Here is a 25,994-nt window from a genome sequence, read left to right as displayed (position 1 = left end):
ATATGCACCCACTGCCACTGAATCAGAACCTCTGTTAAAATTGGGTTTTCAATGGTATGGGTCTTATTTCATTGCCTGCCTTCTTTTTCCAAGTGTCTCATGAGCACAGTTACTCAGATCCTGCTAGGGAGATCCTTCATTGCCGATTTAAAAATCAAGTTACGTTTTCTTTTACTTTTTTTTGAGACTTACAAGTATGTGTTATATTTTGGTGATTTACATTTTGTAATCTATTCAAGGCAGTGACCATCAACCACTAGATCACTCACCAAGGAAGCACAAAGTGACAGACTGAAGTGCACTGAGATGGCTGCGAATTACTTCTCGTCGTACTCGTCATGCTTGCCACATACAGTATGCACTAGTAGTGCTTTGTGGTGTGTCAAACCCGTTGATTCAGAAAGTTGTTACATTTTTCAAGTGAGTACAGACGCAGCAAGATCTGAAAAGCTGTTCAATTATATGTACTTTAGGCTTTTGTATTTCTTTTTTATGAGTTTAAATTTACATTTTCACTTTACTTGAATATTTCCATTTTTTAAGGCAACTTTTTATTCCACTACATTTATCTGACGACTATTAGTGACATTATTTTACATATAAAACACACAATCACTTTTATCAAATATGATAATAATACCATTATGCTGCACAGGAGATCCTAAAGCAGTTAAAACTAGGTCTACCTCGACCAACATTTAAGTACTGCTTACATGTTTAATACACCAATAATTGTATAATATGACACTGACAGGAGCCATTCTGCATGATGAGTAGGCCTACTTTTACTCTATAATGGAAGTACATTTTGTTGTTAACATTTGTTCTTGAACGTTTTGAAAGCAGAACTTTAACTTGTAACTAAGTATTTTTAAAATAAGTTTTTGTTTGGTTTGCTTTCAAGTACGTAATCTGAATACTACTTCCACCCCTAGTGTATGCCTCTACTGTTCAAATCTCTCACATGATAAAGTATTTTAAAAAATCATTCCCTACATAAGTGCGCCACCTGCTGTACATGGATTGTTATTACACTTGCCAGCAGTTGTAGTACCGGACTTTGGCCGCTGGGCGGCAGACGGCGTCGACTAGTTGTCTGCAGTCAAAGATGGCGGTGCGGAAGAAAGACGGCGGCCCGAATGTAAAATATTTCGAAGCGTCTGATACCGTTTCTCAGTTTGATAATGTCCGCGTCTGGCTGGGAAAGAATTACAAAAAGGTACTGACCGCATGTTTTGTATCCATACACACTCAGCTTACATTTTTTACCCTGAAATGTGGCCACTTATCTGTTGGGCAGAGGCAGTGACAAAGAGAGGAGGGAGGGTGCTGCTGAACGTCCAGCTGTTTGATTCACTCGAGCCGGGATACAAAAGGATGCTGAGCCAACAGCTGCAACAGATGCAGCCTCGAATGGCGGCATCCCTTCACGTTATTGTAGCTAAACCGATGCAAAAGCAGCACATAATCAGTCCTCCGAGGATGATATTTTTCAAAAGGGCTGATTTAGCCGGCCAGTCAGCTAGCTAGCTAGTTAGCTAATCGGCTAACGGCAATGCAGCTCAGATCCAGATGTTGGCTCTGTGGCGCGCGGCGCTGACTGAAGCCATGGCCCGTCTAGAGCGGTGTGCTGGTGTTTAGACACATTGATTTAACCAATTAAGTGCATTATTTCGTTAAAAATAATTAAATAATAATGATCAAAATGCCGATGTTACCATGTAATCACCATATCAGATATTACAAAGTATAACGGTTAACTTACCCTGAATAATAAAGAAGATAGTAATGCTCCCTGCACTTTTTGACTTAACTGATCACACATAGCACTTATCAGCACACTGTAGTTAACTTCTATGTGTCCTCTCTGTGGCTCAGCTCTGCCTGACTGTCTCTCTGTTGATGTCCTCTCAGTACATCCAGGCCGAGCCCCCCACCAACAAGTCTCTGTCCAGCCTGGTGGTCCAGCTGCTCCAGTTCCAGGAGGAGGTGTTCGGTCGGCATGTCAGCAACCCTCCGCTCACCAAGCTGCCAGTGTGTTTCCTTTAACTCTGTCATTCACACAGACATACAGATGACTTTTCCCCTACGGAGGCATTTTGAAACGGTTTTGTTTTGTGTCTGCAGATGAAGTGTTTTCTGGACTTCAAGTCAGGAGGGGCTCTCTGTCACATCCTGGCTGCTGCCTACAAGTTCAAGAGTGACCAAGGATGGTAAGACTTTCTTTCTAGGTGGTGTAAAAATGTTTGTTAAATGAACCAACTGAAAAATAAATTGTGTTATCTGTGCTCTGAGTACTCTTTTAGTTAGAGTTTAGTTAGAGTTGTATTTTGGCTATATTGCCGTTTCATGTGTAACTCCAGTCTAATTTCCTGGTAGGCGCAGGTTTGACTTCCAGAATCCGTCGAGGATGGACCGAAATGTCGAGATGTTCATGACGATTGAGAAGTCCTTAGTGCAGGTGAGTTTGCCTCAGAGCTGTTCTTTATGTTTGTAACACACATTATTTGGACAGCCAAAATGTATTTGTAAATGTTTTCAGTTCAAAATGTTTAAGGTTTAATAGCAGTGTATTTTTTATTATTAAAAAAGATTCTTTCACTTTACAGACTTTTACAACATTCCCACAATATGCTATAATTGCAATTATTGTTTTTAAGAGATCAACTGTGAGCTCCAGCAGGAGTCCGTTGACACATTTTCGTTGTTTATTTTCCTGCAGGCGTCAGAGCTAAATGATTGCAAAGAAAATACTCTGTTTGAGAGGTTGCATGTTTCTTATGATTACATCATATTTGTGAAGTGTCTGAGAATCACGCTGCCTGCGCTTCACAGATATAAAAAATGAAGGGCCCCCAGTTATGGGACTTGACCAGTAATCATATCATTTAGCTCTGCTAATATGAAGAGTTAAACAACACAGACATACAGTAGTTCTTGTTTTAATGAAGATTATATGACAATGCAATGTATATATATTTTTATATATGTTCCTGCCTATTTGAATTTATGAGTTTCACACATCTGCTGCATTTCTTCATTACAGAACAACTGCCTGAGTAGACCAGTCATCTACCTGAGCTCTGACATAGAGCCAAAACTGCTTGGGAAACTGAAAGACATCATCAAAAGACATCAGGTGTGTATTTTGGTTTGTTTTGTTAAAGGTCTTTAAACTAGTCTTAAAACTTGCTCACAACTGAGTCAGATTTAAAAAGTATGTTTATGTTGTAAACATAACCTATATTTCCTTGTAATTGTATCTGTCGCAGGGTTCAGTAACTGAGGACAAGGCCTCCAGCTCCCATGTTGTCGTTCCTATTCCCACTAGCCTGGAGGAAGGTGAGGATCCACATGTTGTATTTAAGCACAGCTTTTTTATATATATATAGTAAATCCTGCTGCGCTGACTCTGTTTGTGCTGATATCCTTTTCTCTTTTTGGTCCAGAGGAGTGGGTGCGTCCTGTGATGAAGAGAGATAAACAAGTGCTGCTCCACTGGGGATATTTTCCTGACGGGTTGGTACTGAGTTTACAGAAATATGAACACCATTCAATATTTTACTGAAAACTGTTGCCTCATCCTTTTGTAGACGTACAACACAATTCCTGCATACTGTAGGCTGGATCTGCTAATTTTGTTTTCTTGAAGCTTCTTACTGCTCTTAACTCTACAAGCTTAAGTTACACCTTGGTCTACCTGAGATGTTTTTACAAGCCCAAACTTATAATCTTTCCCCTGCCTTGACCTTTGACCTGGCTCCTCTCACCATTTAGTTATGATACCTGGATCCCAGCCAGTGAGATTGAGGCTGCTGTGGAGGATCCTCCTAGCCCAGAAAAGCCCAGGAAGGTATTTCATTTCTTGTCATTCTTTGTTGGTTGGTGGTATAGAAAATTTGTTGTTGTTTCTTGTCTCTCTATTTTTATGTCATCCGTTCCAAATTTTTAAAATGTGTCCTTTATTCTCTCTTAATTTGAACATATTTATAAATTTTTTACATAGCTGCTTACATATGCCCTAAGTTTATTAAACTAATTTCACACTGTTCAACTACAGTACATCATCATATCTGCTTGTTCCTGCCCTTTGTTGAGCCTAAATGACATTTGAAATGAGTGACATATTTAAATCAAATATACTGTTTTTATATTGGTGCATTAGGCATCGTTACATCAGATGGAAAATTATAGATGCCTGTGCATCATTTTTTGTGCACAATTTTTGGAAAACGTCTTTACGTTAGCTAGGATTTAAAATGAAGGACTTTAGTCTGTAATGATGGAAATTAATTTTATGTGCCTCAGCCTTTATTATACAAACCTGTCAGGGGACTGTATATACACAGCGCTGATAGCTCCCTATTTTGGCAACAGTAATCTCCTCATATTTTTCTATCTCTGCAAAACATCCAAGTATGAAGTGCAAACTGGCACTTGGAGCAACAGAGGTTACTCTGGCACTTGGCTGAAACATAAATTCAAAGCAGTGTCAGAAGCTCTTATTGTGTATTGAGAGCATCATTTGAGGCGTTCAGCGCTCACTAGGACATGATAGTTAGAGCAGTTTCGAGCTGTATTCACACACAAGTCAGCACACTGGGTTAGTTTGGTATCAAGATGGTATCATCCTGTATCATCCTGTATCATCCTGTATCATCCTGTCTCTGTTTACTCGCAGGTGCAATGTCATCCTCAGACTACAACTTTAAAGTGACGTAATTACGATTTACTGCATTTGTCTTCATTCAGTGACTGCTCCTTTAGTGGGCTTACATACTGTGGAGAAAAAGTGTGTCAGAATGCAACACTGCCTGGTTAAAATGTGGAATAAGTTGGTGACATTTCACTCAGGCAGCTGACATGCTCACTGAAAATGTTGGTCATACACTGTATGGTCTCTGTTCACAGGTCCATGCCAAGTGGATTTTAGACCTGGACCAGTATAACGAGTGGATGAATGAGGAGGACTATGAAGTGGGTGAGGGCTGCCCCAAGAGGAAGAGGATCTCAGCCAAAACCCTGACAGATGAGGTGACCACGCCTGACGAGCGGAGGGACAAGAAGCCTGGCAGCGCCAAGAAGAGGAAGAGGTCGCCGTCGCCCTCCCCTACTCCTCCGCCTCAGGAGAGCAAGAAGAAGAATACCAAAAAAGGGTTGGTGACCACACGTGTCTTGATGCAATGATGTCACACTCATCAGCTGTTAAAAAATGATATAATTATGTACAGTATTGTAAAATAATGTGTGTGTGTGTGTGTGTGTGTGTGTGTGTGTGTGTGTGTGTGTGTGTGTGCGTGTGCGTGTGCGTGTGCGTGCGTGTGCGTGTGTACAGGCCAACGACCCCGTACACCAAGTCTAAACGGGGCCAAAGGGAGGAGGAACAGGAGGATCTAAGTAAAGACTTGGATGAAGCATCACCTGTTCCAGCATCTGAAGAGGGAAACCCACCGAAGACAAGTACACATATATTCAAAATATACATAAAAATAACTGTATATGACTATTAAAATTAACCACAGACTTTAAAGTAGTTGTTGTCTGTTACTGGCTAACATTCATACTTTCTTTTTGCAGATAGCACCAAGAAGGACTCTGATTCAACTCCAGTCAAGGGAGGAACAGATATGGGTGAGCAGAAAGTTTTGTCACCATGGCTGCCTGTAACTACTATTACAAGAAAAAAAAACTCTTTCTGTGCAGTGTGCTAATGCAAATGTAATGCTAATGTAAAACAAAGAGTGCAAAAAGCAAGAGTGAGCCACTGTAATTTGTTTATGATATCAGGTTATAAGACATACATTTGTTACTTTTTCATGAATATTCACTTGCCATTCTTTTTGTTATTTGAACAGACGAGCAAGAGGATGAGTCCATGGAAACAGCAGGCAAGGTGAGGCAGGTTGTAAAAGTGCAAGAAAATGTGGGGATAGTGAGGACAGTAAAACCCATATTTTATCATGAGCATGTGTGCTTGTGTTTAAACAGGAGGAGGAGGAAGGCTCTCCGAGCGTGAAGGGTGAACCAGTGAAAGGCTCTGACCTTCACGAGGACAACGTGACTGAGCAAACTCATCACATTATTATACCGAGCTACGCTGCCTGGTTTGACTATAACAGGTAAGAAAAAAAACATTTTTGAAAAATGTCACAAGTAATCTTCATGTCAGTGATGTATTTACAATATTCAGAAAAGTAAGAAAAAACGGAGACCCATTGGGTTGAATCAGCTGGTCTCAACGTGAGTCATTCGTACGTATTCGTCCTCATAATGGCGTAACTGTTTTCCCTCAGTGTTCATGCCATTGAGCGCAGAGCCCTGCCAGAGTTTTTCAATGGGAAGAACAAATCCAAAACCCCAGAGATGTAAGTATTTGTTCCGTACACAACGCAACATTTGATGTTTTTTCACTGACACACATTTAAAAAGCAGTCTCAACAGTAAATTGTTTTCTCTACACCTCCTTCTTTCAGTTACCTGGCGTACAGGAACTTCATGATTGACACCTACCGACTGAACCCTCAGGAGTACCTGACCTCCACTGCCTGCCGCAGGAACCTGGCAGGAGACGTGTGTGCAATCATGAGGTAGGTGGGGGCTGAATCTACACAGTTACATGTTTTAGTCAAACTGCTGCCAGTGTTGTACACTCTGTGCTTCTTCTGCTGCAGAGTCCACGCCTTCCTGGAGCAGTGGGGCCTGATCAACTACCAGGTGGACTCCGAGAGCCGACCCACACCCATGGGTCCCCCACCCACCTCTCACTTTCATGTCCTGGCAGACACTCCATCCAGTCTGGTACCCCTGCAGCCCAAGACGTCCCAGGTCACACACACACACACACACACACACACACACACACACACACACACACACACACACACACACACACACACACACACACACACACACACACACGTATTCTGTGTTATTTTACATGTGTCCTCCTGTCCCACCTGTAGACCCCTGCTACCCAGCAGATAATGTCCTTCCCAGATAAAGTGAAGGAGAAACCAGCAGATCTGCAAAACTTTGGGCTGCGGACTGACATGTACAGCAAGAAGACTGGCTCTGCAAAGGTACAAGTCTAAGAAGATGCATGCCCTTATGATTATTTTGCTGTGATTTACAATGACCTCTTATATTAACAAAGTGGTGGTGATATTTGTGCACAGAGCAAGAGTACAGCGAGCTCTATGAGGGAGTGGACAGAACAAGAAACACTACTACTACTTGAGGTACAAATGACCCGTAAAATCAGTTGTGTGATGATGCAGATAATTCTTTACGTTATTGTGAAAATAAGACTAAAGGAGAGCTAAAGAGCTAAATGTAGTCCTCACTTCCCTCAGGGGTTGGAGATGTACAAGGATGACTGGAACAAGGTTTCAGAACATGTGGGCAGCCGTACGCAGGATGAGTGCATCCTGCACTTCCTGAGGCTGCCCATTGAAGACCCTTACTTGGAGGACAACTCCTCGTCTCTTGGACCACTGGCCTACCAGCCGGTACCTTTCAGCCAGGCAGGAAACCCTGTCATGAGCACAGTGGCCTTCCTCGCCTCTGTCGTCGACCCACGCGTGGCCTCAGCTGCAGCCAAGTCTGCTCTTGGTGAGAAGGACCTTATTTTGAATTAGATTTATTGAAAGATTTGTTTTTACATTTGCATTTAAATCTTCCTGGTCATTGTTGATTACTCATTAGTCATCATTCGTTTTTTTTTGCGTTACATCAATAAGCTCAATCTGGTCTCTCTCTCTTAGAGGAGTTTTCTCGTATGAAGGAGGAGGTTCCTGCAGCGCTTGTTGAGGCTCATGTGCGGCGGGTGGAGGAGGCAGCGAGGGTCAGTGGCCGACAGGACCCGCTGTATGGCCTGGAGGGTAGTGGCATCGCAGGCACTGGCCTAGAGGAGGGAGACAGACCTGGTAGGATGGACACACACACACACACACACACACACACACACACACACACACACACACACACACACACACACACACACACACACACACACACACACGTACAGCATGCAAAATTGCAAAAAAGAAAACACATTCACACTTTAAACTGAAAAAGAAAAAGTGTAATGTCTCTCTCTCTCTAGATGAAAGCAGTGATGAAAGTAAGAGTGACAGCCAACCCAGTGAAGAGAAGAGGGAGGCCAAGGTATGATACATGTTTGTTATAATACAATGTTTCTGATTTGTGAGTTCTGCTGATGAACTGTGGCGAAGCTCATTGTGCCATGTTTGCTTTCCCATGCAGGACAGCAAAGATGGAGCGACTGAGGAAGAGGAGAAGCAGGTGGAGAATGGGAAGAAGGAAGAAGAAAGAGGAAGAGAACAAGAAGGAGAGAGAGAGGCAGACAAAACAGAGTCAGAGATGGGTATGAAAATGCATTGCAGTCAGATACAGGAAATACAGTGTTCTTGTCAAAGGGGGAAAAATTCAAACTTGAAACCTTTTTTCTTGTAGGTGATGGGGAGAAGGAGAAGGATGGAAAAGAGGGCACAGAGGAAGGACAAAGAGAAGCAGAGAGTGAAGGAGAGAAGAAGGCTAAGGTGGAGCGTGATGTGGGAGAGGGGAACCTGGCCACTGCTGCTGCGTCTGCACTCGCTGCTGCTGCTGTCAAAGCCAAGGTAAAGTTAATTATCACCAGGCCTCAACTTGTTGTATCCTTCATCACCTTTTTTTTTCCTTATTTTCTTTTACTTTACTTATCTAAGTTTCTCCTTCACTTTCTCCGTAGCACCTGGCTGCAGTAGAAGAGAGGAAGATCAAATCTCTCGTGGCTCTGCTGGTGGAAACCCAAATGAAGAAGCTGGAGATTAAACTGCGACACTTTGAAGAACTGGAAACCATCATGGACAGAGAGAGGGAGGCTGTGAGTGAGGGATTCTGGGATATGTAGTATCTCAAGAGAGTAGTCAACCTAATTACTAGTACAACACCTTTAACCTTTCACTTTTTGTGTGTGTAGTTGGAGTACCAACGTCAGCAGCTGCTGGCTGACCGTCAGTCCTTCCACATGGAGCAGTTGAAATATGCCGAGATGAGAGCCCGCCAGCAGCACTTCCAGCAGATTCAGCACCAGCAGCACAGCCAGGCCGGGGGCCCTCATGCCAACCAGGCTGCTCCAGCACCGCCACCCCAGGGTCCGACCGCAAGTCAGCAAGCTCCCAGCACACCAGCGCTGCAGCCGGCCCCCAGCCCTGCACCTCCAGCCTCTGCCCCGGCCCCTGAGTCCCAACCACCTCAGGGTGCTCACACCTCGCCCCCCTGCCCCCCAGGCTCGACCCCCGCTGCCCACTCCAGCTCCAGCTCCAGCACTACTCCTGTACTCCATGGTGAGTTTAAAGTTGAAGCACAATGTAGCAGCTGTATCAGAAAATAGTGAAAAATCCCAAAAGTGACATCTTAAAAATGCTTTTTCTGTCCGACGAATATCTTCAAGGTACAAAGACATCCATTTAGAAATGCGGGAAATCCCTTAATTTGTGAAGCTGGAAAGAGAGAGAGTTTGGCATTTTTGCCTTATGATTTACTTAATCGATTAAGGGATTATGAAAATGACAAGTGACAAATCCATTGGTTTAATCAATTGCCGCCAGCACTATTTCGATCAGACATTTTTTAAAACGTGATAATTAAATTATGGCAGTATATTTGTCTGCTTTTTATTTTCTATTTTCAGCTTCTTTTTTTAAATTGAATTAAATATAATTTAGCCAATTAGACCCTTGCAAGATAATATTCTAAATTCTTTACACACACTATTATCAGCTTTACTTGAATTATTTGTCCTGTTAACTTTAGTTGAGCACTCAAAAACAAGGAGAACATTTTACAAAAATGTGTCCAAAAGTTGTTAAACTTCTCAACATGTTTCTGCTCTTCCCTTGTTTCACCCCTCACAGAGCCCACCACCCCTCTTCCCGGGGAAACAGTCCACCCCTCAGCTCCTGTCCCACCTCCACAGTGAGAGAAAACTACATCGCCTGAGAATCCGAATGACTCTGACCACTTTAAACCCTGCCGGTATCATCTGAAATGAAGAAGTCATAAACCGAAGGAAGAGAACACACTTTACATGTTCAGCTCTTTTTTCTTTTTTTTTCCAACAGGACAATTGATGTGAGAAAGAAAAAAATTATTACATCGAAATCAAACCAGCTCTACTTTGACTCTCTGTTGAAAAAGAAGTCCCTTTTAAATTGAATCTGCCTATGAAGAAAATGTACTTTCAAACAGAAGCTGTTCATCCTGTGCGGTCGATCGGACAGCAGCATTTCACTTCCTAATTTTAAGCTTAACAACAGAGATCTGGTGAACTAAGAGGGTCTTAACCAACATGCTGCCACTCAAGGAGAAGAAGAGAAAAGACTCATCTTGTGTTTTCAGTGTTTTGGAAATTGTTGCATTTATTTTTTCTGCAACAGTTTGTCACAGCTTGTGAAGTCCCGTGCTTTACTGTCTCTCCAGAGTTTCCCCCTTGTACTGTAGGTACTAATTCAAATATATGTAAGACAAAAATGCACTTTTAACATGTTTCCCAACTCATTGAAAGACTTGAAGCATCCATGAAATTGAACATTAGCACTTATATCGTCCTTTTGTTGTCTTAAATACTTTTTCATGCTGAAGTTTTTGGAAACTTGATTGGGAATGTTACTTTTTCCTCTCTATTTTTTTTTTTGTATTACATGGACAAACGGTCACTCGACAGGGTCTGGCCTCAATGTCTCTCCAGAGAATCGTCTGCAATGAATGAAAACAAATTGAAAGCCAGTTGGAAATTAAGTTGGTTCGGATGCAGTTTGAGACAATGTACTGTAAACTGGATTTTCTGTTACAAACGCACCTTGTGTTGGCCTGTAATGATACTATTTGAAAGTACTGACAGCATTAGATCATCATCCCGAAAAGACCTCTCTAATAATGTCCTTCCTTTCAACAGCACTTAGAGAAAAACATGTCAGCGATGACCTTCATGTTTTTCAAATCTGGATTAACTCAAAACATCCAGGTTGTAGTTTTGTGAGGAATGTAGTTTTGTTCAAAAGACTGAAAGTCTGGGAATAATAATTCTAACAGTGACCGGATAAGTGTTTTTTTTTTGTTTCATAATTTGACTTTGTGTTTATTGCTAAACCAAAATGTTTTTATAATCATGTTTATCTCGCATTTATTCAGTGAGTTTTATTGTGGTTGCTTGGGAAATTAAGAGGATTTTTTTAGCAGCTTGTTTTTGCTGGTGCATTTCAAGTTACACATGGAAGAAATGTGAATGCTGTCAAAAAAACAAGGGAGCTTGCACCTTAAACAGCTGACAATGGAGAATTGTGTCCTTAATATCTGCAACAATATCCTCACTTTTTATCCTATCAAGTTTTATATTTTTTACTGTCCATTTTTTCATCTTCTTTCTTTGATATGTCAACATTGTAACTGTATATTATTACCTTTGTAGCCTATATTTACCCTCTCCACTGTTGTGTATGAATCAGGCAGGTCTGTTGGATCCGTCTTGAGATGTGACTGTGAGCATGTGTGTATGTGAACGCATGCCATTAGGATCTGTAAACCACATTACCGTTCAGTTTTATTTCCAGTGCCATTTGTCGTGTCACAAAGTTTGAAGAATTAAAAAAAAAAAAAAAAAACTGGCTTCGTTCTGCACACGACACGCCACGTCAGTGTCATGAAATATAATCCAGTCAGAAGGTGAAACTTTACAGTTAATGTCCTTCAAGCCAGTATTGCAGACCTCACCACAGCTGTGAGCATATATGGACTTATTTTATCTGTGTTATTACTACATTGTGTGGATTTTGTGATATGAAATAAGTGTATGTTCAGTTTCTGTATGTTTTTCACTATGCTGAAGGTAGCAGCAATTGCATTGATTATTATACAGTAGAAATCAATTTTTCCTCAATAAATCATCACATTTGTGCTGACGGTTACTCTGGCAGTTTGTATTAGAAAAAAGGTAAAACAAAAGGTTCAGGTTTTGATTACAAAATGTTTGGGAAAAAAATAAAGATGTGATGAGGATGTCATTGTGTGGAGTGGTTTGTTTTTTTTGTAAGCAACTTCACAGACTGGTAACACAAAAAAGAACCACACATGAGGTAATGTACAAATTAATAAATGTTTGTCAGGATGCTGAAGAAGAGAGATTTAAAGATATATGTCACATCCTAAGAAAAGCTCATTGTGGGACTGGCTCTAGTGGCTGTAATTCTGCACCAAGGCTGAATTTTGGGAAAGAGACTTCAGATACAGTATTAGGGGACCACTAAGGACTATATAAAAGCATCCAAAAAGCAGCATGTCATAGGACCTTTAAAGGCAACACAGAAGTCATTTTGACATGTCACAGTAGGAAAAGCACTGGTGTAAATATTAAAATGAATGATAGCTGAATTCTATTTAGCTGCTTCAGTTTCAGTGTCCTGGTATTGTGTACAGTATGAGGGCTCACTGTCATGACTTACTGGGACGCTTCAATAGAACAGACCAGTTTTGGTTCACTCTCACCGAGGCCCAACGTACACTTCCTGTATTTATTGCTGATTTAAATATTCAAAATGGAACTTTCTTTTAAAATGACAGTTTAAAAAAAAAAGAAAACGGTTCACAAAACAATCCGGACTCAAGGTCCACTTACTTGTTTTTGAGCTTTTGACTAAAATCAAGGTCCTATAGGTGCTAGGAGTCTTGCAAAGTTTGAACATCGATAACTCCATGGCAACTGAACAATTTCCAACTGCTGATGAGAACCATGCAAATTTTATTATTTTTTATTCTATATAATAAATCATCCTCAATTTTTGTTGTATAAAGTCTGGTCTGTTCTATTTTCTCATAGATGCAATTTCCCTTTGATATAAAGCACATTGCATCGCATGTCACTTGTTCATATAGTTCATGATTATTATAATGAAAATGTAATCTATATTTTTTGCATTACACGTCAGTCAATACTTTTAGGATATTTTACTGGTACTGATATTTTTCTATTTCTTAGATATCTAATTAATATTGCCCAGACTTTCTAATGGCATTTTGTAAGATTTCACTGATTTTCTGATATTTTTCAAATAAATATTTATATTTTTATATTTACTTTGAAAAGGTGCACCTGCATTATATTTATAATATATATTCTAACACTGTCTTGTAATGAGACTAAAAATGTGTAATATCTATAACCTATAAAGAAATATTTGATCCAAGAAGACTCACAGGCTGAATCCTGGAAACCAGGGTTTTATTCAATACTGTTAGATTTAACATGTCACATTGTCATATCTAGCCAAACAAAATCAAAAAGCTTTTGACAACAAGACTGTTGGGTTGATCAACAAAGGGGTGAAATCAGGTGAAATCATTCAGGGAACCTTACTGCTGATTGTACCTGAATAATGATAATGTTTGGAAAATGAGATGAAAGGGTTTCTTCACATTAGCCAGAAAAGGCACTTTTGAAATAAAATAAAGATGTCAAAAAAAGAAAAGAAAAGACTTGTTGGAGGTAGGATGATGTGGATGGAGGACAAGACAAGACAAACAATACAAAAACATTCAGGAGTAAAATTGGAAGTGTGCTTCTGAAATCCTCAACCGCTCATCACCATCCGGACGAGTTCTGTCAAGACACAGAGGAGGAGAAACACAACATCAAACCTGAAGAAAGTCAGACAAAAGCAGGAGCAAACTTCACAAACAACATCTGTCTTCGGGGATACAAGCTCTCTCATTGCCAGCAAAGAGGACTAAAAACCTGAAACGTTTTAGGATTATCAGATGTGGCCTGATGTACAATATTAATGAATGAAAAGCAACTGGGAAAAAAGAAGGGACGAACAGGAGGTCAGAGATCTTGAAAGAAAACAAATACATTCAGACATAAATATAAACGTGTAGCATGGTCACATAGCTGGCAGCAGGGCAAATGAAGAACATTGAAGACATAATCAGCCTTTTTTAACAACTTTTCTTTTTTGCAGAATTTTAGTTGATTGTATTTTCACTGTTTCACTTTTTGTACACCCAGTGTCCCCTGCCACTGTGGATCATGGGAGCCGAATAGAAATATGCAGGGATGGGGCCAAAGAGAAGAGAAAGGTTAAAGGATGACAAGTCCGGAAATTAAAGATCGGAAAACACCACCAATTCTTTGAAGCCACAGCATAAGCTATGATGAATGTTTTTTAATTGCAGGGGCTACATTTTTGAAAGAATGAAGAAAGTTGTGTCCATTTACTGTTCTGGTTATGGTATTATATTTTCTTTTATTCGTTTGGCTGTCACTTTTAGTAGGATGCCATGGGTGAATTACTCTAGCTCACTTACACAGCTGTTGTTGAACTAAACCAAACATCTTTTGGTTATAAGAAAGTTACTATAACTGCTACACTGCACTCCCAATGCAGGTCTCTCTTCTTCACTCACTACCTAGATGAATGCAAGGCCACTGTGCAGCGGTGAGCTGTTCCTCCATCGGAGTCAGGAGATCAGCGCTGCAGAGAGCTTTCAGGGGTTTGCTCATACCCTTGTTTCAGCCGGACATGATGTAGTGGACAAAGGCTGTGAGGCGGGAACACAGAGTCAGCAAGCATGTAGTCTATATCCACGACGTTCCACTTCTGGGATTGCTCTTGTTCTGCCGGAAATTCCGCCGGAAATTCCGCCGGATGTCACTCTTTTCAGATGTCCGTTTTCGGATGTCCGTTACCTTCCGCTTTCTTTGTGTTTTAATTTTAAACTCTGGTCGATTTATGAGGACTATGGTTAACTGCTCCTCAGATCTCTACAGGGTAAATCCAGACAGCTAGCTAGACTATCTGTCCAATCTGAGTTTTCTCTCGCACAACTAAAACAACCTTTGAACGTTCCACCAAAACAAGTTCCTTCCCGAGGCTATTTTGCAGAGGCATCATGGCTCCACTCGGCATTTAGCACTGCCCAAGACGATTGTGATTGGTTAAAAGAAATGCCAATAAACCAGAGCACGTTTTTCTCCCATCCCTGAATGTTGTGTGGACTAGCCAGACTCTCCTCCACAGCGCGTAGTGACACTAAGACACAATGACGCTTGTTGTTTTATACATCCACAACAGTAGTGTTGCATATTTTCATGAGGCACATTGTACTGTATAGGACCTGATAGAGTCATCTGAGTGCATCTGTGCAGTTTTACCTTCATAATTAATGCAGCCATTGGCATCTTCATGTCCCGCTAAAAGAGTCTCCACCTCCTCCTCTGTCATTTTTTCACCTGGAAGAAAACAAAGAAGAAATACTATGTTGGAAAGACAAAAAAGTCCAGGGTGCTCAGGAAGTTCAATCAAACGCTTGAAGGTGCTCTTTGGGGTCAGGAATTCAATTGAATGTAGAGAAAATGAAAAAATCCAAGGCACTCTTCTTCAAAATTACTTAAAAAGCCTTTATTTTACTGGCTATTTCATGACAGAAAATTTAAAAGACATTGGGAGAAGCAACCCACGCGTAGCGGCACTGACAGCCTTCTTCAGGGTGTGCTTCCCAGACAAACAATATCCCCTTTTGTATAGGCTAATTGAAAACACCTGAGTGACATGGTGAGTAACCACTTGAAAACATGCCAAAACAATCCACTAGGCTGTAAATGTTCACATACAAAAGAACAAAAACACAAAAAACAAGAAACAGTTCACTAAGTGGCTATACATAGTAAAAATCCACATACAGAGAGAGTCACTGCACACAAATATTACAAGTTAAACCCAAACAATTATATACAGAGAAAATGGTCACAAGAAAGGACAGTGCCGCTACGCGTGTGTTCCTTCTCCCAATGTCTTTTCAATTTTCTATCATGAAACAGCCTGTAAAATAAAGGCTTTTTAAGTAATTTTGAAGAAGAGTGCCTTGGATTTTTTCTTTTTCTCTACATTCGAGAAATACTATGTATTCCAAGACGCAATAAAGAAAAAGAGACAGCACACTGCTTAACATTGTTCTTGACAAAGATAAGTGCCTGAAGGGATTTTACTTTGCATGACAAGAAGACAGAGATAGGCCAGCTCAGCTAGATAAGGATTAATAATGACAAATCTTCTTAGTGTTTTGCTGGGTTTTGTTGACTTACCTAGTGTAGTGAGAACATGACGCAGCTCTGCTCCCATCACTGTGCCGTTTCCCTCCTTGTCAAAGACACGCAGACCCTCTACAATATCCTCAAAGGAGCCCTGGTCCTTGTTCTTAGCAATGGCCTGAAGCATGGGCAGGAACTGTTCAAAATCCAGCATCTTGTAGTTCATCTCTGCAGGTCAAACAACAAAAAAGGTTTTATTTTAAACACCTCTAGAACTGTTAAGAAATTGGGAGATTTGTATGGATTTCAGTAAGCTTACACAGAATTCAGAGAGCCTCTCTTTATTCCCAGCAGAGCCAAACAATGGAACTGTAAAATGCATTTTTTACAATATCACAGCTTTAGGCTAAATGTTCATTTATTAATTATATCATGGTTTGCACAAACCTCATATTTTCATTGATTTGAAATATACAAATAGTACCACCTTTGCACATAGCACACACCTCTATACATACTAATTACTGTCAACATTAGAGCACCATCTCAGAGGACCTTACAGAGTTCATTAAGAACAGAGGAGGACTTATTTGTGGAGTGAACTTGGAGTAAGGCTTTTATGGGTCATCAATATTAAAAGAAATGCTCTGTATGCTCATACTGTATCTGTATCCCAAACAAGCCAAAAACAGCAGTTCAGCACATACTGATTCTCTGAGGCTGCAATGAGGAATTGTACACACAACACCCAACCTAACTGTTAGCCAAGGCAACGATAATGTAGTAGGTTGAATTGGTCTATTTTTAGTTGTAGCTGGTGAATCAGAGACTTGCCTTCTAACTTGGGGTTTCCCAGGACCTTGAGCACCTCAGCATTGACAGGGTTCTGTCCGAGGGCCCGCATAACATCACCACACTGGCTGTAGGTGATCTTCCCCTCACCCGTCCGGTCAAACAAAAGGAAGGCCTCCTTGAATTCTAATATGGAGACAGAGAGGTAGAACTTAGATCTAGCTATAAAGTAAATTAATAAACATAACTCACAAACGTTGGAGACACAAGCAAACACATATGTATAACACCAAAGGGAGATACAGCTACTACTGTACATGTGTAATTTCATTGAATAAAGTTGTTTGTGTAGAAGAACAGCTGATACCACTGTTCTGACATTCGACACAAATTAAGTTTTTGCATTTTCATGGCAGGAGCAGTTCCCAACACTGCTGCGTAGGGAGGTTTCCTATCAGCTGACACTGTTCTGGGAACATGAACGTAACAAAAACATAAACACAGTACTTATATACTGGGGCCTATTGATGATCAATTTACCTCATAAATGATGACACATAATCGCTCTTCCGTACCAGACGGTACATAGAATAGAATGCCTTTTATTGTCATTATACCCATGTACAACGAGATTGAAGCAACTCCTTTTCCAGTGTCAACATATACGTAAGAGAAATGTAACAACATGGAATAAAATAAGGAGTGCAAAAGAAAAGGGGGGGTGCAAGGTGCACAGTTCTGAGACGCTATATACATATATAAAAATGATGAAAGATAAATATGGTTTGTATACAGTGTGATACGCATTGTGAAATGATATGGCACTAGGCCTGTCGCGATAGTCAATAAATCAATTAAGATAAAAGATTTAAGATAAAAAAATGAGCTCGATAATTTTTCCGGCCGCAATAATTTCCATTTGCATGCTTGTTTGTTTTCCTTGTCTCTCTCTCTCTACCAAAGAGACTGGATGACCACTCTCGGTTCCTTAGAGTGGGAGTGAACCCTCTTGTCAGTCGCATGGTCTTTGTGTGGGGGGGAGGCGGGACTCCTGGCGGAGAGAGAGAGACAGAGAAAACGCTAGTTGTTGGAGCAGGGTTTCCCGCAGCACTTTGCAGTTAAGGCGCCGTCAAAAAAATAAAATAAAAGTATATGAGCGATATCCGCCGTGTTACTCGGCATCCTGTTTTCTTCCTTTCATTCCAAAGCACACAGTTGACAACCTGCAGGTGGAGACAGGCTCGGACATACGCGCCGCTGTGGACTTGTCAATCTCGCAAGCGGTTTCAGGAAAGTGGCTGCATGTGTCCGACAATGCACAGAACATTAACCGGTACAAGCCTACAGTTGTCCGTGGATACGGAGTGCGGAAAGTGTGTCAGAGGCTCCCAGACGGTGAACTGAGACTGAGAGTTACCTGCTTGTCGGTCAATGGTTAATGATCGGTTATTTCATTTCATTGTGCTTTCTTTTGGAAGGCTGGCTGCCAAAAATCGCCACTTACTAGCTAATTAATTAGCCTGAGGTAAACAATAGCTATCAGTAAACAGAAGTGACGTGGTGGCTGGCGTCTGGTGTGTGCGCCAGTGTTTGTGTATGTGTGTGGGTGTGTGGGTGTGTGTGTGTGTGTGTGGGTGTGTGTGGGTGTGTGTGTGGGTGTGGGTGTGGGTGTGGGTGTCGGCCCGTCCCCGCGAAGCTGCGACCTGCAGACAGCAGAGGAGCAGAAGAAAGTAGCTGCACCTTCGCCAAAATGAAGACTGAAAAACAGAACTATTTTGATACAACATTTACTCGCCATGTGGCAGATAGCCACATAGATATAGATATAATTTATTAATTATATATTATTTAAATGTAATATTTAGTGTTTAATAAATAATTGTTAAATGTAGTACAGAGTCTGTAGTCTATCGCACACTCGACAAATGCCGCAAACATTTGACAGCCAGTATGAATTACCTGGGAGAACATACGTGTCACAAACGGCAATTCCACAACTGTACAACAGCGTGAAAGACGACATACTAAAGGAGATCAAAGACATATTGTGGATATTTAAAATGTCTTACAGTTCCAGTGTTAAATATTCTTTAGAAATAAAAGTGTATTGCTCTTTGAAAAGGTGCACCTGCATTATTATGCCATTATCATTATATTAGATGAAAATGGTCTCAGAACGACAATATTATCGTTTATCGCAATCATTTCTGGGACAATTTATCGTCCAGCAAAATTTGTTATCGTGACAGGCCTATATGGCACAGTAATGAAATTGCACAGAATTATCAGTGTTATCAAAAGTATTAAAACATTAAATATTGCACAGTAGGTGGGTAGAAGAAAGTCCAGGGGTTGGGGGTAAGACTGTGAAGTGAAGTCAGTGCATGTGTGAGTACATTAGCAGCTTTTAATAATCGGTTTTCTGGTCAGGGTATTACTTGGTATCGGATCGGAAGCAAACACACTTTAAACACATAATCCACAAAACCTCTCATCGTCTACGCAACACCAACCTGTTAGTGAAGGCAACGATAATGTAGTAGGTTGAATTGGTCTATTTTAGTTGTGGCTGATCTTGTCAGTGGCAGTGGGGGTTGTTGGAGCAAATACTATCTTTAAAAGCACAAATTGTTTCCAACTATGACAAGACTTCTGTCATGTTAAACATCACCACTAAGTAGCTGTTGTATGTGTTCTAACAAACTGTTGCTCTTTAAGTGCCACAAAACAATAGTTTTAGTGACATTTGCCACACCTTTAATTACGCCAGAGAAGTGAAGCCTGGGCCAACACCCTGATCCCCACTGCTATGCTTAAACCCAACCTGTCTTTATTATGACTGCCAGACATTTAGAGTGTATATTTCGGGATCGGCATGCAAAAACACCAACATGCTTAATTACAATAGATTACTTTTTTTGCAGGTTAGTAACACTGAACCTCACACAGTTAGAAAATGTTTAGTTTAATATATCCCAGTCTGTCAGAGTTACCTGAAGGGGTCCAGAGGCTTGAAGAGACAACAGTCGAGCTACAGGGTCAAAGTGAGGAATTCATAAAGCTATTTCTAATATTACGACGATGATATGTTAATATAGGCTACCCTTAACCATTAAAAAAATGAAATAAAGAAATCTCTTTTGCTAATCAGATGTTAACTCACCCATGATCTGGTCCTCTGTGAAGTCAGACTGGTGGACACAGGGTTAAAACGGCAAAGGGGAACAGAAGACTGTGGTTAGTGTGATATTCAAATTATTTAAGTTAATCCTCCATTAATGCTAACGTCACGTTACAGTTAAGTAAAGGATTGTGGCTAAAGGCTTAACGTTAAAGCGGCCAGTGAAGCAGGCCAGGACAGATACGCAGCTAATGTTACAGCTCAACGTTAACTGGTATAGATGTTTTCAAAATCTTCCAATGAAGAACAACGCGTTCATTTATCACAAATCTTTTAAAAGTAGCTATTTCGATAGATTAGTCTGGAACAATATATATACTCACCATGTCTGTTTGTGGTTGTTGGATGACGGGCGAGGGGCTCGTACCTTCTCTAGGAGGACACCGACTATCACTGATGATGTCACAGCAGCTTGTACAGCATCAGCCAATCATATGGCTCGATTTCACAGTTGCATTGCTCGCACTTTTGCAGTGGTGCAGCTACAACATGCCACCCACACCCTCTATTTTTCTGATTAAATAATAATAATTCTTGTTGATTTTTTTTATTATTATTTATTTGTTGTGTGTTGGCTCCTGTTTGTGCATCTACTATAAATAGCAGCACATTTGGGATGTATGTACATTTACTGTGTTTTTACTTGTGTGTATATGGGGGGGAATCAGTTGGTGTTGGAGCAGTCAGGCTTGGGAGTGCTGTGTGTATGTATGAATGTATTTTGTGTTTTGTATTTACTGTTTAAAAATCTTTAAGGACCCTACTCGAAAATGAGATGATTCATCTCAAGGGGTTATCCTACTAATAAATAAAAAAAAATACTTATGAAATAGTACTTAATAAAAAAACTTGTAATAATAACTGTATTTTTTGTGGGTCATTTCCATGTGTGGGCCCTGTAATAATCACATAGCAACGATTTAACACAGGTAATCTAAATGTAATCTTCAACCACAGACTACAATTCCATTACTACTACTATTACTGTAAAAAGCAATACCTGAGGCTGTCACTTTATACATACTGGTATTAAACTTACTGGCACTGTACATACATGCATACATGTCCATATAAATACTTATAAATATTGCCATATTGCCAACAACGACTGCTTTACTGTAATTGTTGTGCACATGAAACAAATAACTTTATTAGTTATTCAACAGATGCCCTAGTGTACTATTACAACAAAGTGTGCTCAAACTGTGAGGTAACAGCTAACTTTACTAAGTATATGAGGTTCCAAACAAGTTGGACCCCTTAAGTCTTCACCACCTTTCACACAAAGCAACAGCTCTGATTACATCATAGTCCTTGGACATAACACCCTTTTAAAACCCTAAAAAAACACAAGGTGTTAAAGCCAGTTATGTGTTGTAATGTGTGTATCCACCTTGTTTTCACAATAAGAACAACTGTTTTTGACATTTTCTAGTGGTAAGGTTCATGGCTATGTTTTCTTCAAAATAATTTTGCACATCAGGCTGGAAAAAGTCAAGTCCCAAATAGACATGAACATTTTCTTCCATTTAACCTCACGTTAGGATGAAAGGAACTAAGAAAGCATGAAACGTGCATGTAAATTATGAGTAGGTGGATTCATGTCAGTGAGTTACCTGATTAAGAGGATGTTCATGTAGATCTTATAATTTAGAATAATGAGTAGCATATACACATTAAAATGGACGAAGATTTCCAGATTTTTTTATTTTTTATTGTTGAATTAGTAATTTCATGGACCTACATATTCTGCTTTTAATTCATGATGACACTGTGTGACTGTCTGAATGTTGAATAGTTGCATTTCATATTTAACAGAGACACATGACGAATCCTTTTAGATCAATGATTTCCCTCCCTTCATTTTGCTTCTTCATTGGCTGTCTCGCCACACTGAAATCGGACAAAGTCCAGCACTCGAGCCTGTTGACCCAGGAGAAACTGTGCCACAGTCCTGCTGGGGTCTCCCAGGAAGGTCTGAGGCAGTAGGCGTGTCTCACTTTCACCGCAAGGCAGGTCATCCATGTTGCCCAGAGACACAGGGGCCTCTCCCACTATATGCTGTCCCAGCTTACGTCCTAGAGTTTCCCGTTCTCCCTCCTTTCCACCCTGAAATACGACCAGGGCGCCGTACCGACCCATTGCCACATCAGTCTGGCCGCTCACACCACCGTGTACATACGAGCCAATATGCCACTCAGCGGGGACACCCACTGCCACCGCCCGCCTCACTGACATGTTCTCACCGAGGCGACCTGAGAGGAAAGAGCAAAGCATGTTTTATCAATGAATGGTGCAATAAATTCATTTCAGCAACACACACCTTATTGCATAGATGTAGATGATTAATTGTGAGGTCTGAATGGTTCATTTTGACCCTCCTTTCTCAAGTATAAAGTATTGACAGTTCTTGTGAGATCCAAAGATATTTTTGTTTCTTCTTCTTTTTTTTTTTGCTGTTAAGTGACAACAATTTGAACATTTCTAATGCAACATGGCATGTTTGATTTAAATGTAATGTTAGAATATCAGTATTGATACTATAAGTGTTTTCAACTATTGCCTATTTTTAAACCTGCAATAACTCTGTTTAACCACTTGGTCATGCCTCTCGTTGTGTTATAACATGTCCAGAAGCACAAGTTTCTGCCCAGCTATGTTTCGAAACAAAAGCATGCAATTAAAGAAAATGCTGGTAGAAGGAGCAAGGAGGGGCATGAGTTTGAAACGAAAACAATAGTGTTTTAGAGATTAACCGAGCAGTAACACTTCAGGAACAAAATGAACATTTTCTTACTGACCTATTGTGAGGGCCACCCGGTCAGAAAGTGAAGCTCCTTCAGTCACACTGAGTTTGTTTAACTCATCACCTACCAGGACACTCTGAAAACAATGTAGTATGTTACCAGAATCAAAGCAAAGCAAAGGAAACAGGGCTGGTGCGTTCTGATATCCTGAGTGAACAGTGTTGCATACACATATAGCTGTACACAGTCATATATTCCTTCCTATCAGCATAGACCTCCAGTAGTCTTAAATACAGTAAGACTCCCCACTTAGCATGTAAAAGAAGTATATAAACATGGAAGAAATTGTTTATAACACACTAAAATGTAGTTGTACTTGTTGTCAACAATTATGTCCAGCTTCCAGCTCTGTAGTGAACAGAGAAGTTCTCCCAATGCAATTCCTGCAGTCAGTATTTGGTTTTACCTTCACATATCCTGCCTGGCTTTTATTCTGGTGGTGAGCCAAAGTGGCAAATGCCACATCCTTAACCAGCTGTTGGAACTTTTCGTTGCGGGCGACAAAGTCTGTCTCACAGTTAACCTGCATCAAGCAGACGAGAAGAAAGACAACAGATATTGCTGAATGCCACATCATGTCCAACAAACTGGAAAGTGACCTAGTCTTACCTCCACCATAACTGCAGCTTTATCTCCTATAAAGAGGCCAATCAGACCCTCTTTGGCTTTGCGACCCTCCAGCTTGTTAGCTTTGCTCCAGCCCTCCTTCTGGGCCTGCTCATGTAGCCAGGTCTCTGCCTGAAGGGTTGGCAAATTACATAAATAACACAGTCACACAGCTAGTTGTTTCAATAGTCACCATATAGATATATTGTTGGACCACACCTGTATTGTGAATGCAGATAGGGGTTGAGAGAGGAGAGGGGTTACCTGTGCTATGTCGTTATCAAACTTCTCCAGTGCTTTCTTGCAGTTAATGAAAGTGTAGCCGGTGTTTTTCCGCAGTTTCATCAGGACGGCTTTTTCAGCTGCCAGAAGCTGACAACCTGTGTGTAACGACTGTACATGCTGGCGAATGCTGACCTGAGGATGACAGATGGGAGGACGTGTAACGGTAGTACGTTAGTTCAAATAGTCCAGCGGCTGTCTTTAGTAGAGAGTCGCATCGTGCACCACAAACTTTGTCACAACAAATGCGATTTTTAAGTAAATATAGTAGATATCCAGCCACAGTGATATATAACCAAACATGAAATACAACTGAATTAGCAACACAAATCAGATAAAGTAAGGAAGCTAACTAACTAACAAACCAGCTATTGACAGCTCGAGCTTCAGGAAAAATGTTAAAAACATGACTAAGTGTAAAGCTTAATGTGCTCACCTTTGCAACGTCTCTTGTAATTGTTCTGAATAAAAAGGTTAAAGACATATTTACACCTCCTAAAAGTGAACTGACTTATGATAGCTCAGAATGTCATTGAAATGCACGATGTGTACGGAAGCCGCGTAGGGACCATACCGTCTATGGTAGGGACGGAAAGACTTTGCATAGAGTTGCTTATTACAGCGCAGCGCCTTCTACAGTGCGGGAGTACAGTTGCGTTTTCGAAGCCACATTCAGGCAGCTGTCTTGACCTGCTTTATACTTTCTATAGTCAAAGATCCTTTATACTATACTATGGTCTTATGGGTTGACCCATGAATGTATTAGTCTTGACCTGACGATACTTCTTCTTCTTTAGATTATGGCAGTTTACACGCTGCTAGGCGTATTATTGCCATCCTCAGGAACTCACTTTAACAAACATGTCATTTTTGCCCAATAAAGATTTAATTGAAAATGCTCTTACAGCAAATATTGCTTTCTGCATTATATATATATATATATATATATATATATATATATATATATATATATATATATATATATATATATATATATATATATATATACATATATAACCTAACCTGTGGTTGCAGAGAATAATGGTGTCTCCCTTTGGTCTCATTTTCCCATAGTCTCTGCCATTCCCTTTCAATATCCCGTTTGATTTTTTCTTCAAGTTCCACTCTTCCCAATAATATGCTAATATCTATCTTTGTTTTCTTTAGGCTGGATTTTGCTATTTTTTTTTTCTTTAAGATTATTTTTTGGGCATTTTTAGGCCTTTATTTGATCGGACAGCTCTGATATGAAAGGGGAGAGAGAGGGGGAATGACATGCAGCAAAGGGCCGCGCGCTCTACTAGGTGAGCTGCAGGCGCCCAGATTTTTCTATATCATTTAATAATAATTATAATAATAATACTTTTATTAATTCCACAAGGGACATTATTAAATTAAAAATGTTTACTCTGTTGTTAGAATACACATTATACAAAGGCCTGAAATACACACACATGCTCAGTATACATGCACTAATGGAGAGATGTCAGAGTGAGGGGGCTGCAGCGGTCAATGGTTCGATGCCTTGCTCAAGAGCACCTTGGCAGTGCCCAGGAGGTGAACTGGCACCTTTCCAGCTACCAGTCGACCACCATATTTTGGTCTGTATGGGGACTTGAACCAGTGACCTAAGATCCAGCTGAGTCACATATACCCCAAAACCTGCTCTCCCACTCTCTGTGAAAGTTTTCAGATATGATCCCATTACATTATTTAGATACTTTACGATACTTTATAGTAGGCTACATTTTAATATTGTCAGTGGTTGAATGTAACTAAGAACATTTGCTTAAGTATTGTACAATTCTGAGCTACTTAAGTAGGCTATTTCCATTTCTTTATAGGCTACTTGGCAATATTTATATTATATAGCCAATATTGTACTTTTTACTCCACAATACATTTATTTGGCAACTTTAGTTACTATTTACTTTGCCGATTCAGATATACATATAAATCAACTAATAAATTATGATATATTTTTAAGTATTAGATAGACTTAATTAATCCCAGTGGGAAATTTCAAAAGCTATCTGGAAGTAGGAAGTAGGCCTAATTAAAATGAGCACCACCTTTAACAGCTGCAACATGCGTGATGCTTACACGTTAATGCAGCAACACTAATTGTAATCCAGTGATATAATATATATTATTCTAAAATAGGACAGTAGGTTACTCTTATTTTAAGTATATTTTTATGCTAATGATTTTATCTAAGTAATATTTTGAATGCAGGACTTGT

General features: G+C 40.2%; 3 protein-coding genes across 4 annotated transcripts; 1 reads left to right on the top strand and 2 right to left on the bottom strand.

Moving 5' to 3' along the window:
* The first annotated feature begins 1,092 nt into the window (after window positions 1-1,092).
* smarcc2 (SWI/SNF related, matrix associated, actin dependent regulator of chromatin, subfamily c, member 2) lies at window positions 1,093-12,058 on the top strand. Of its 2 annotated transcripts, none has more exons than XM_036002526.1 (26): window positions 1,093-1,219; window positions 1,915-2,034; window positions 2,128-2,213; window positions 2,386-2,461; window positions 3,047-3,139; window positions 3,273-3,342; window positions 3,450-3,519; window positions 3,778-3,853; window positions 4,912-5,156; window positions 5,336-5,460; window positions 5,578-5,631; window positions 5,856-5,893; window positions 5,989-6,119; window positions 6,294-6,365; window positions 6,474-6,587; window positions 6,672-6,825; window positions 6,963-7,079; window positions 7,176-7,238; window positions 7,353-7,611; window positions 7,764-7,925; window positions 8,105-8,166; window positions 8,266-8,386; window positions 8,476-8,639; window positions 8,750-8,884; window positions 8,981-9,347; window positions 9,918-12,058. In XM_036002526.1, exons 1-26 carry the CDS (start codon window positions 1,109-1,111, stop codon window positions 9,980-9,982), a joined length of 3,150 nt encoding a protein of 1,049 aa, XP_035858419.1. In that variant the 5' UTR covers window positions 1,093-1,108; the 3' UTR covers window positions 9,983-12,058. The 2 variants fall into 2 exon arrangements, with proteins under 2 accessions (XP_035858419.1, XP_031176935.1); XM_031321075.2 differs by having other exon boundaries at window positions 2,380-2,461.
* A 1,189-nt stretch (window positions 12,059-13,247) lies between these two features.
* myl6 (myosin, light chain 6, alkali, smooth muscle and non-muscle) lies at window positions 13,248-20,524 on the bottom strand. The gene is made up of 6 exons (XM_031321074.2): window positions 20,381-20,524; window positions 20,040-20,067; window positions 16,919-17,062; window positions 16,139-16,312; window positions 15,209-15,286; window positions 13,248-13,654 (listed from the first exon to the last, which is right to left on the bottom strand). The coding sequence occupies exons 1-6, from the start codon at window positions 20,381-20,383 to the stop codon at window positions 13,626-13,628; spliced, it is 456 nt and encodes a 151-aa protein (XP_031176934.1). The 5' UTR covers window positions 20,384-20,524; the 3' UTR covers window positions 13,248-13,625.
* Window positions 20,525-21,729: 1,205 nt separating this feature from the next.
* Window positions 21,730-24,372, bottom strand: tsfm (Ts translation elongation factor, mitochondrial). The gene is made up of 6 exons (XM_031321065.2): window positions 24,189-24,372; window positions 23,735-23,887; window positions 23,474-23,602; window positions 23,271-23,387; window positions 22,859-22,940; window positions 21,730-22,312 (listed from the first exon to the last, which is right to left on the bottom strand). Exons 1-6 carry the CDS (start codon window positions 24,234-24,236, stop codon window positions 21,918-21,920), a joined length of 924 nt encoding a protein of 307 aa, XP_031176925.1. The 5' UTR covers window positions 24,237-24,372; the 3' UTR covers window positions 21,730-21,917.
* Window positions 24,373-25,994: the final 1,622 nt, after the last annotated feature.

The sequence above is a fragment of the Sander lucioperca genome, chromosome 6, assembly GCF_008315115.2.
Source record: "Sander lucioperca isolate FBNREF2018 chromosome 6, SLUC_FBN_1.2, whole genome shotgun sequence".
In the NCBI taxonomy this organism is placed as follows: Eukaryota; Metazoa; Chordata; class Actinopteri; order Perciformes; family Percidae; genus Sander; species Sander lucioperca.
The sequence above is the reverse complement of the archived record's forward strand: the minus strand, read 5'-3'. Positions and strand labels throughout refer to the sequence as shown.

What these genes read in the sequence shown, in the direction of transcription:
- smarcc2 (XM_031321075.2), top strand. Translation starts at nt 1,109, where the DNA reads ATGGCGGTGCGGAAGAAAGACGGCGGCCCGAATGTAAAATATTTCGAA. An exon ending in TTGAGAAGTCCTTAGTGCAG is followed by an intron (nt 2,462 to 3,046) that starts GTGAGTTTGCCT and finishes TCTTCATTACAG; the next exon opens with AACAACTGCCTGAGTAGACC. An exon ending in AAGAAGAATACCAAAAAAGG is followed by an intron (nt 5,157 to 5,335) that starts GTTGGTGACCAC and finishes GCGTGTGTACAG; the next exon opens with GCCAACGACCCCGTACACCA.
- myl6 (XM_031321074.2), bottom strand. An exon ending in GGGAAACCCCAAGTTAGAAG is followed by an intron (nt 16,313 to 16,918) that starts GCAAGTCTCTGA and finishes TTTGACCTGCAG; the next exon opens with AGATGAACTACAAGATGCTG. An exon ending in TCATGTTCTCACTACACTAG is followed by an intron (nt 15,287 to 16,138) that starts GTAAGTCAACAA and finishes GTTTTCTTCCAG; the next exon opens with GTGAAAAAATGACAGAGGAG.
- tsfm (XM_031321065.2), bottom strand. Translation starts at nt 24,236, where the DNA reads ATGTCTTTAACCTTTTTATTCAGAACAATTACAAGAGACGTTGCAAAG. An exon ending in TTACAAGAGACGTTGCAAAG is followed by an intron (nt 23,888 to 24,188) that starts GTGAGCACATTA and finishes TGTCATCCTCAG; the next exon opens with GTCAGCATTCGCCAGCATGT. An exon ending in AAGCTGCAGTTATGGTGGAG is followed by an intron (nt 23,388 to 23,473) that starts GTAAGACTAGGT and finishes TGCTTGATGCAG; the next exon opens with GTTAACTGTGAGACAGACTT.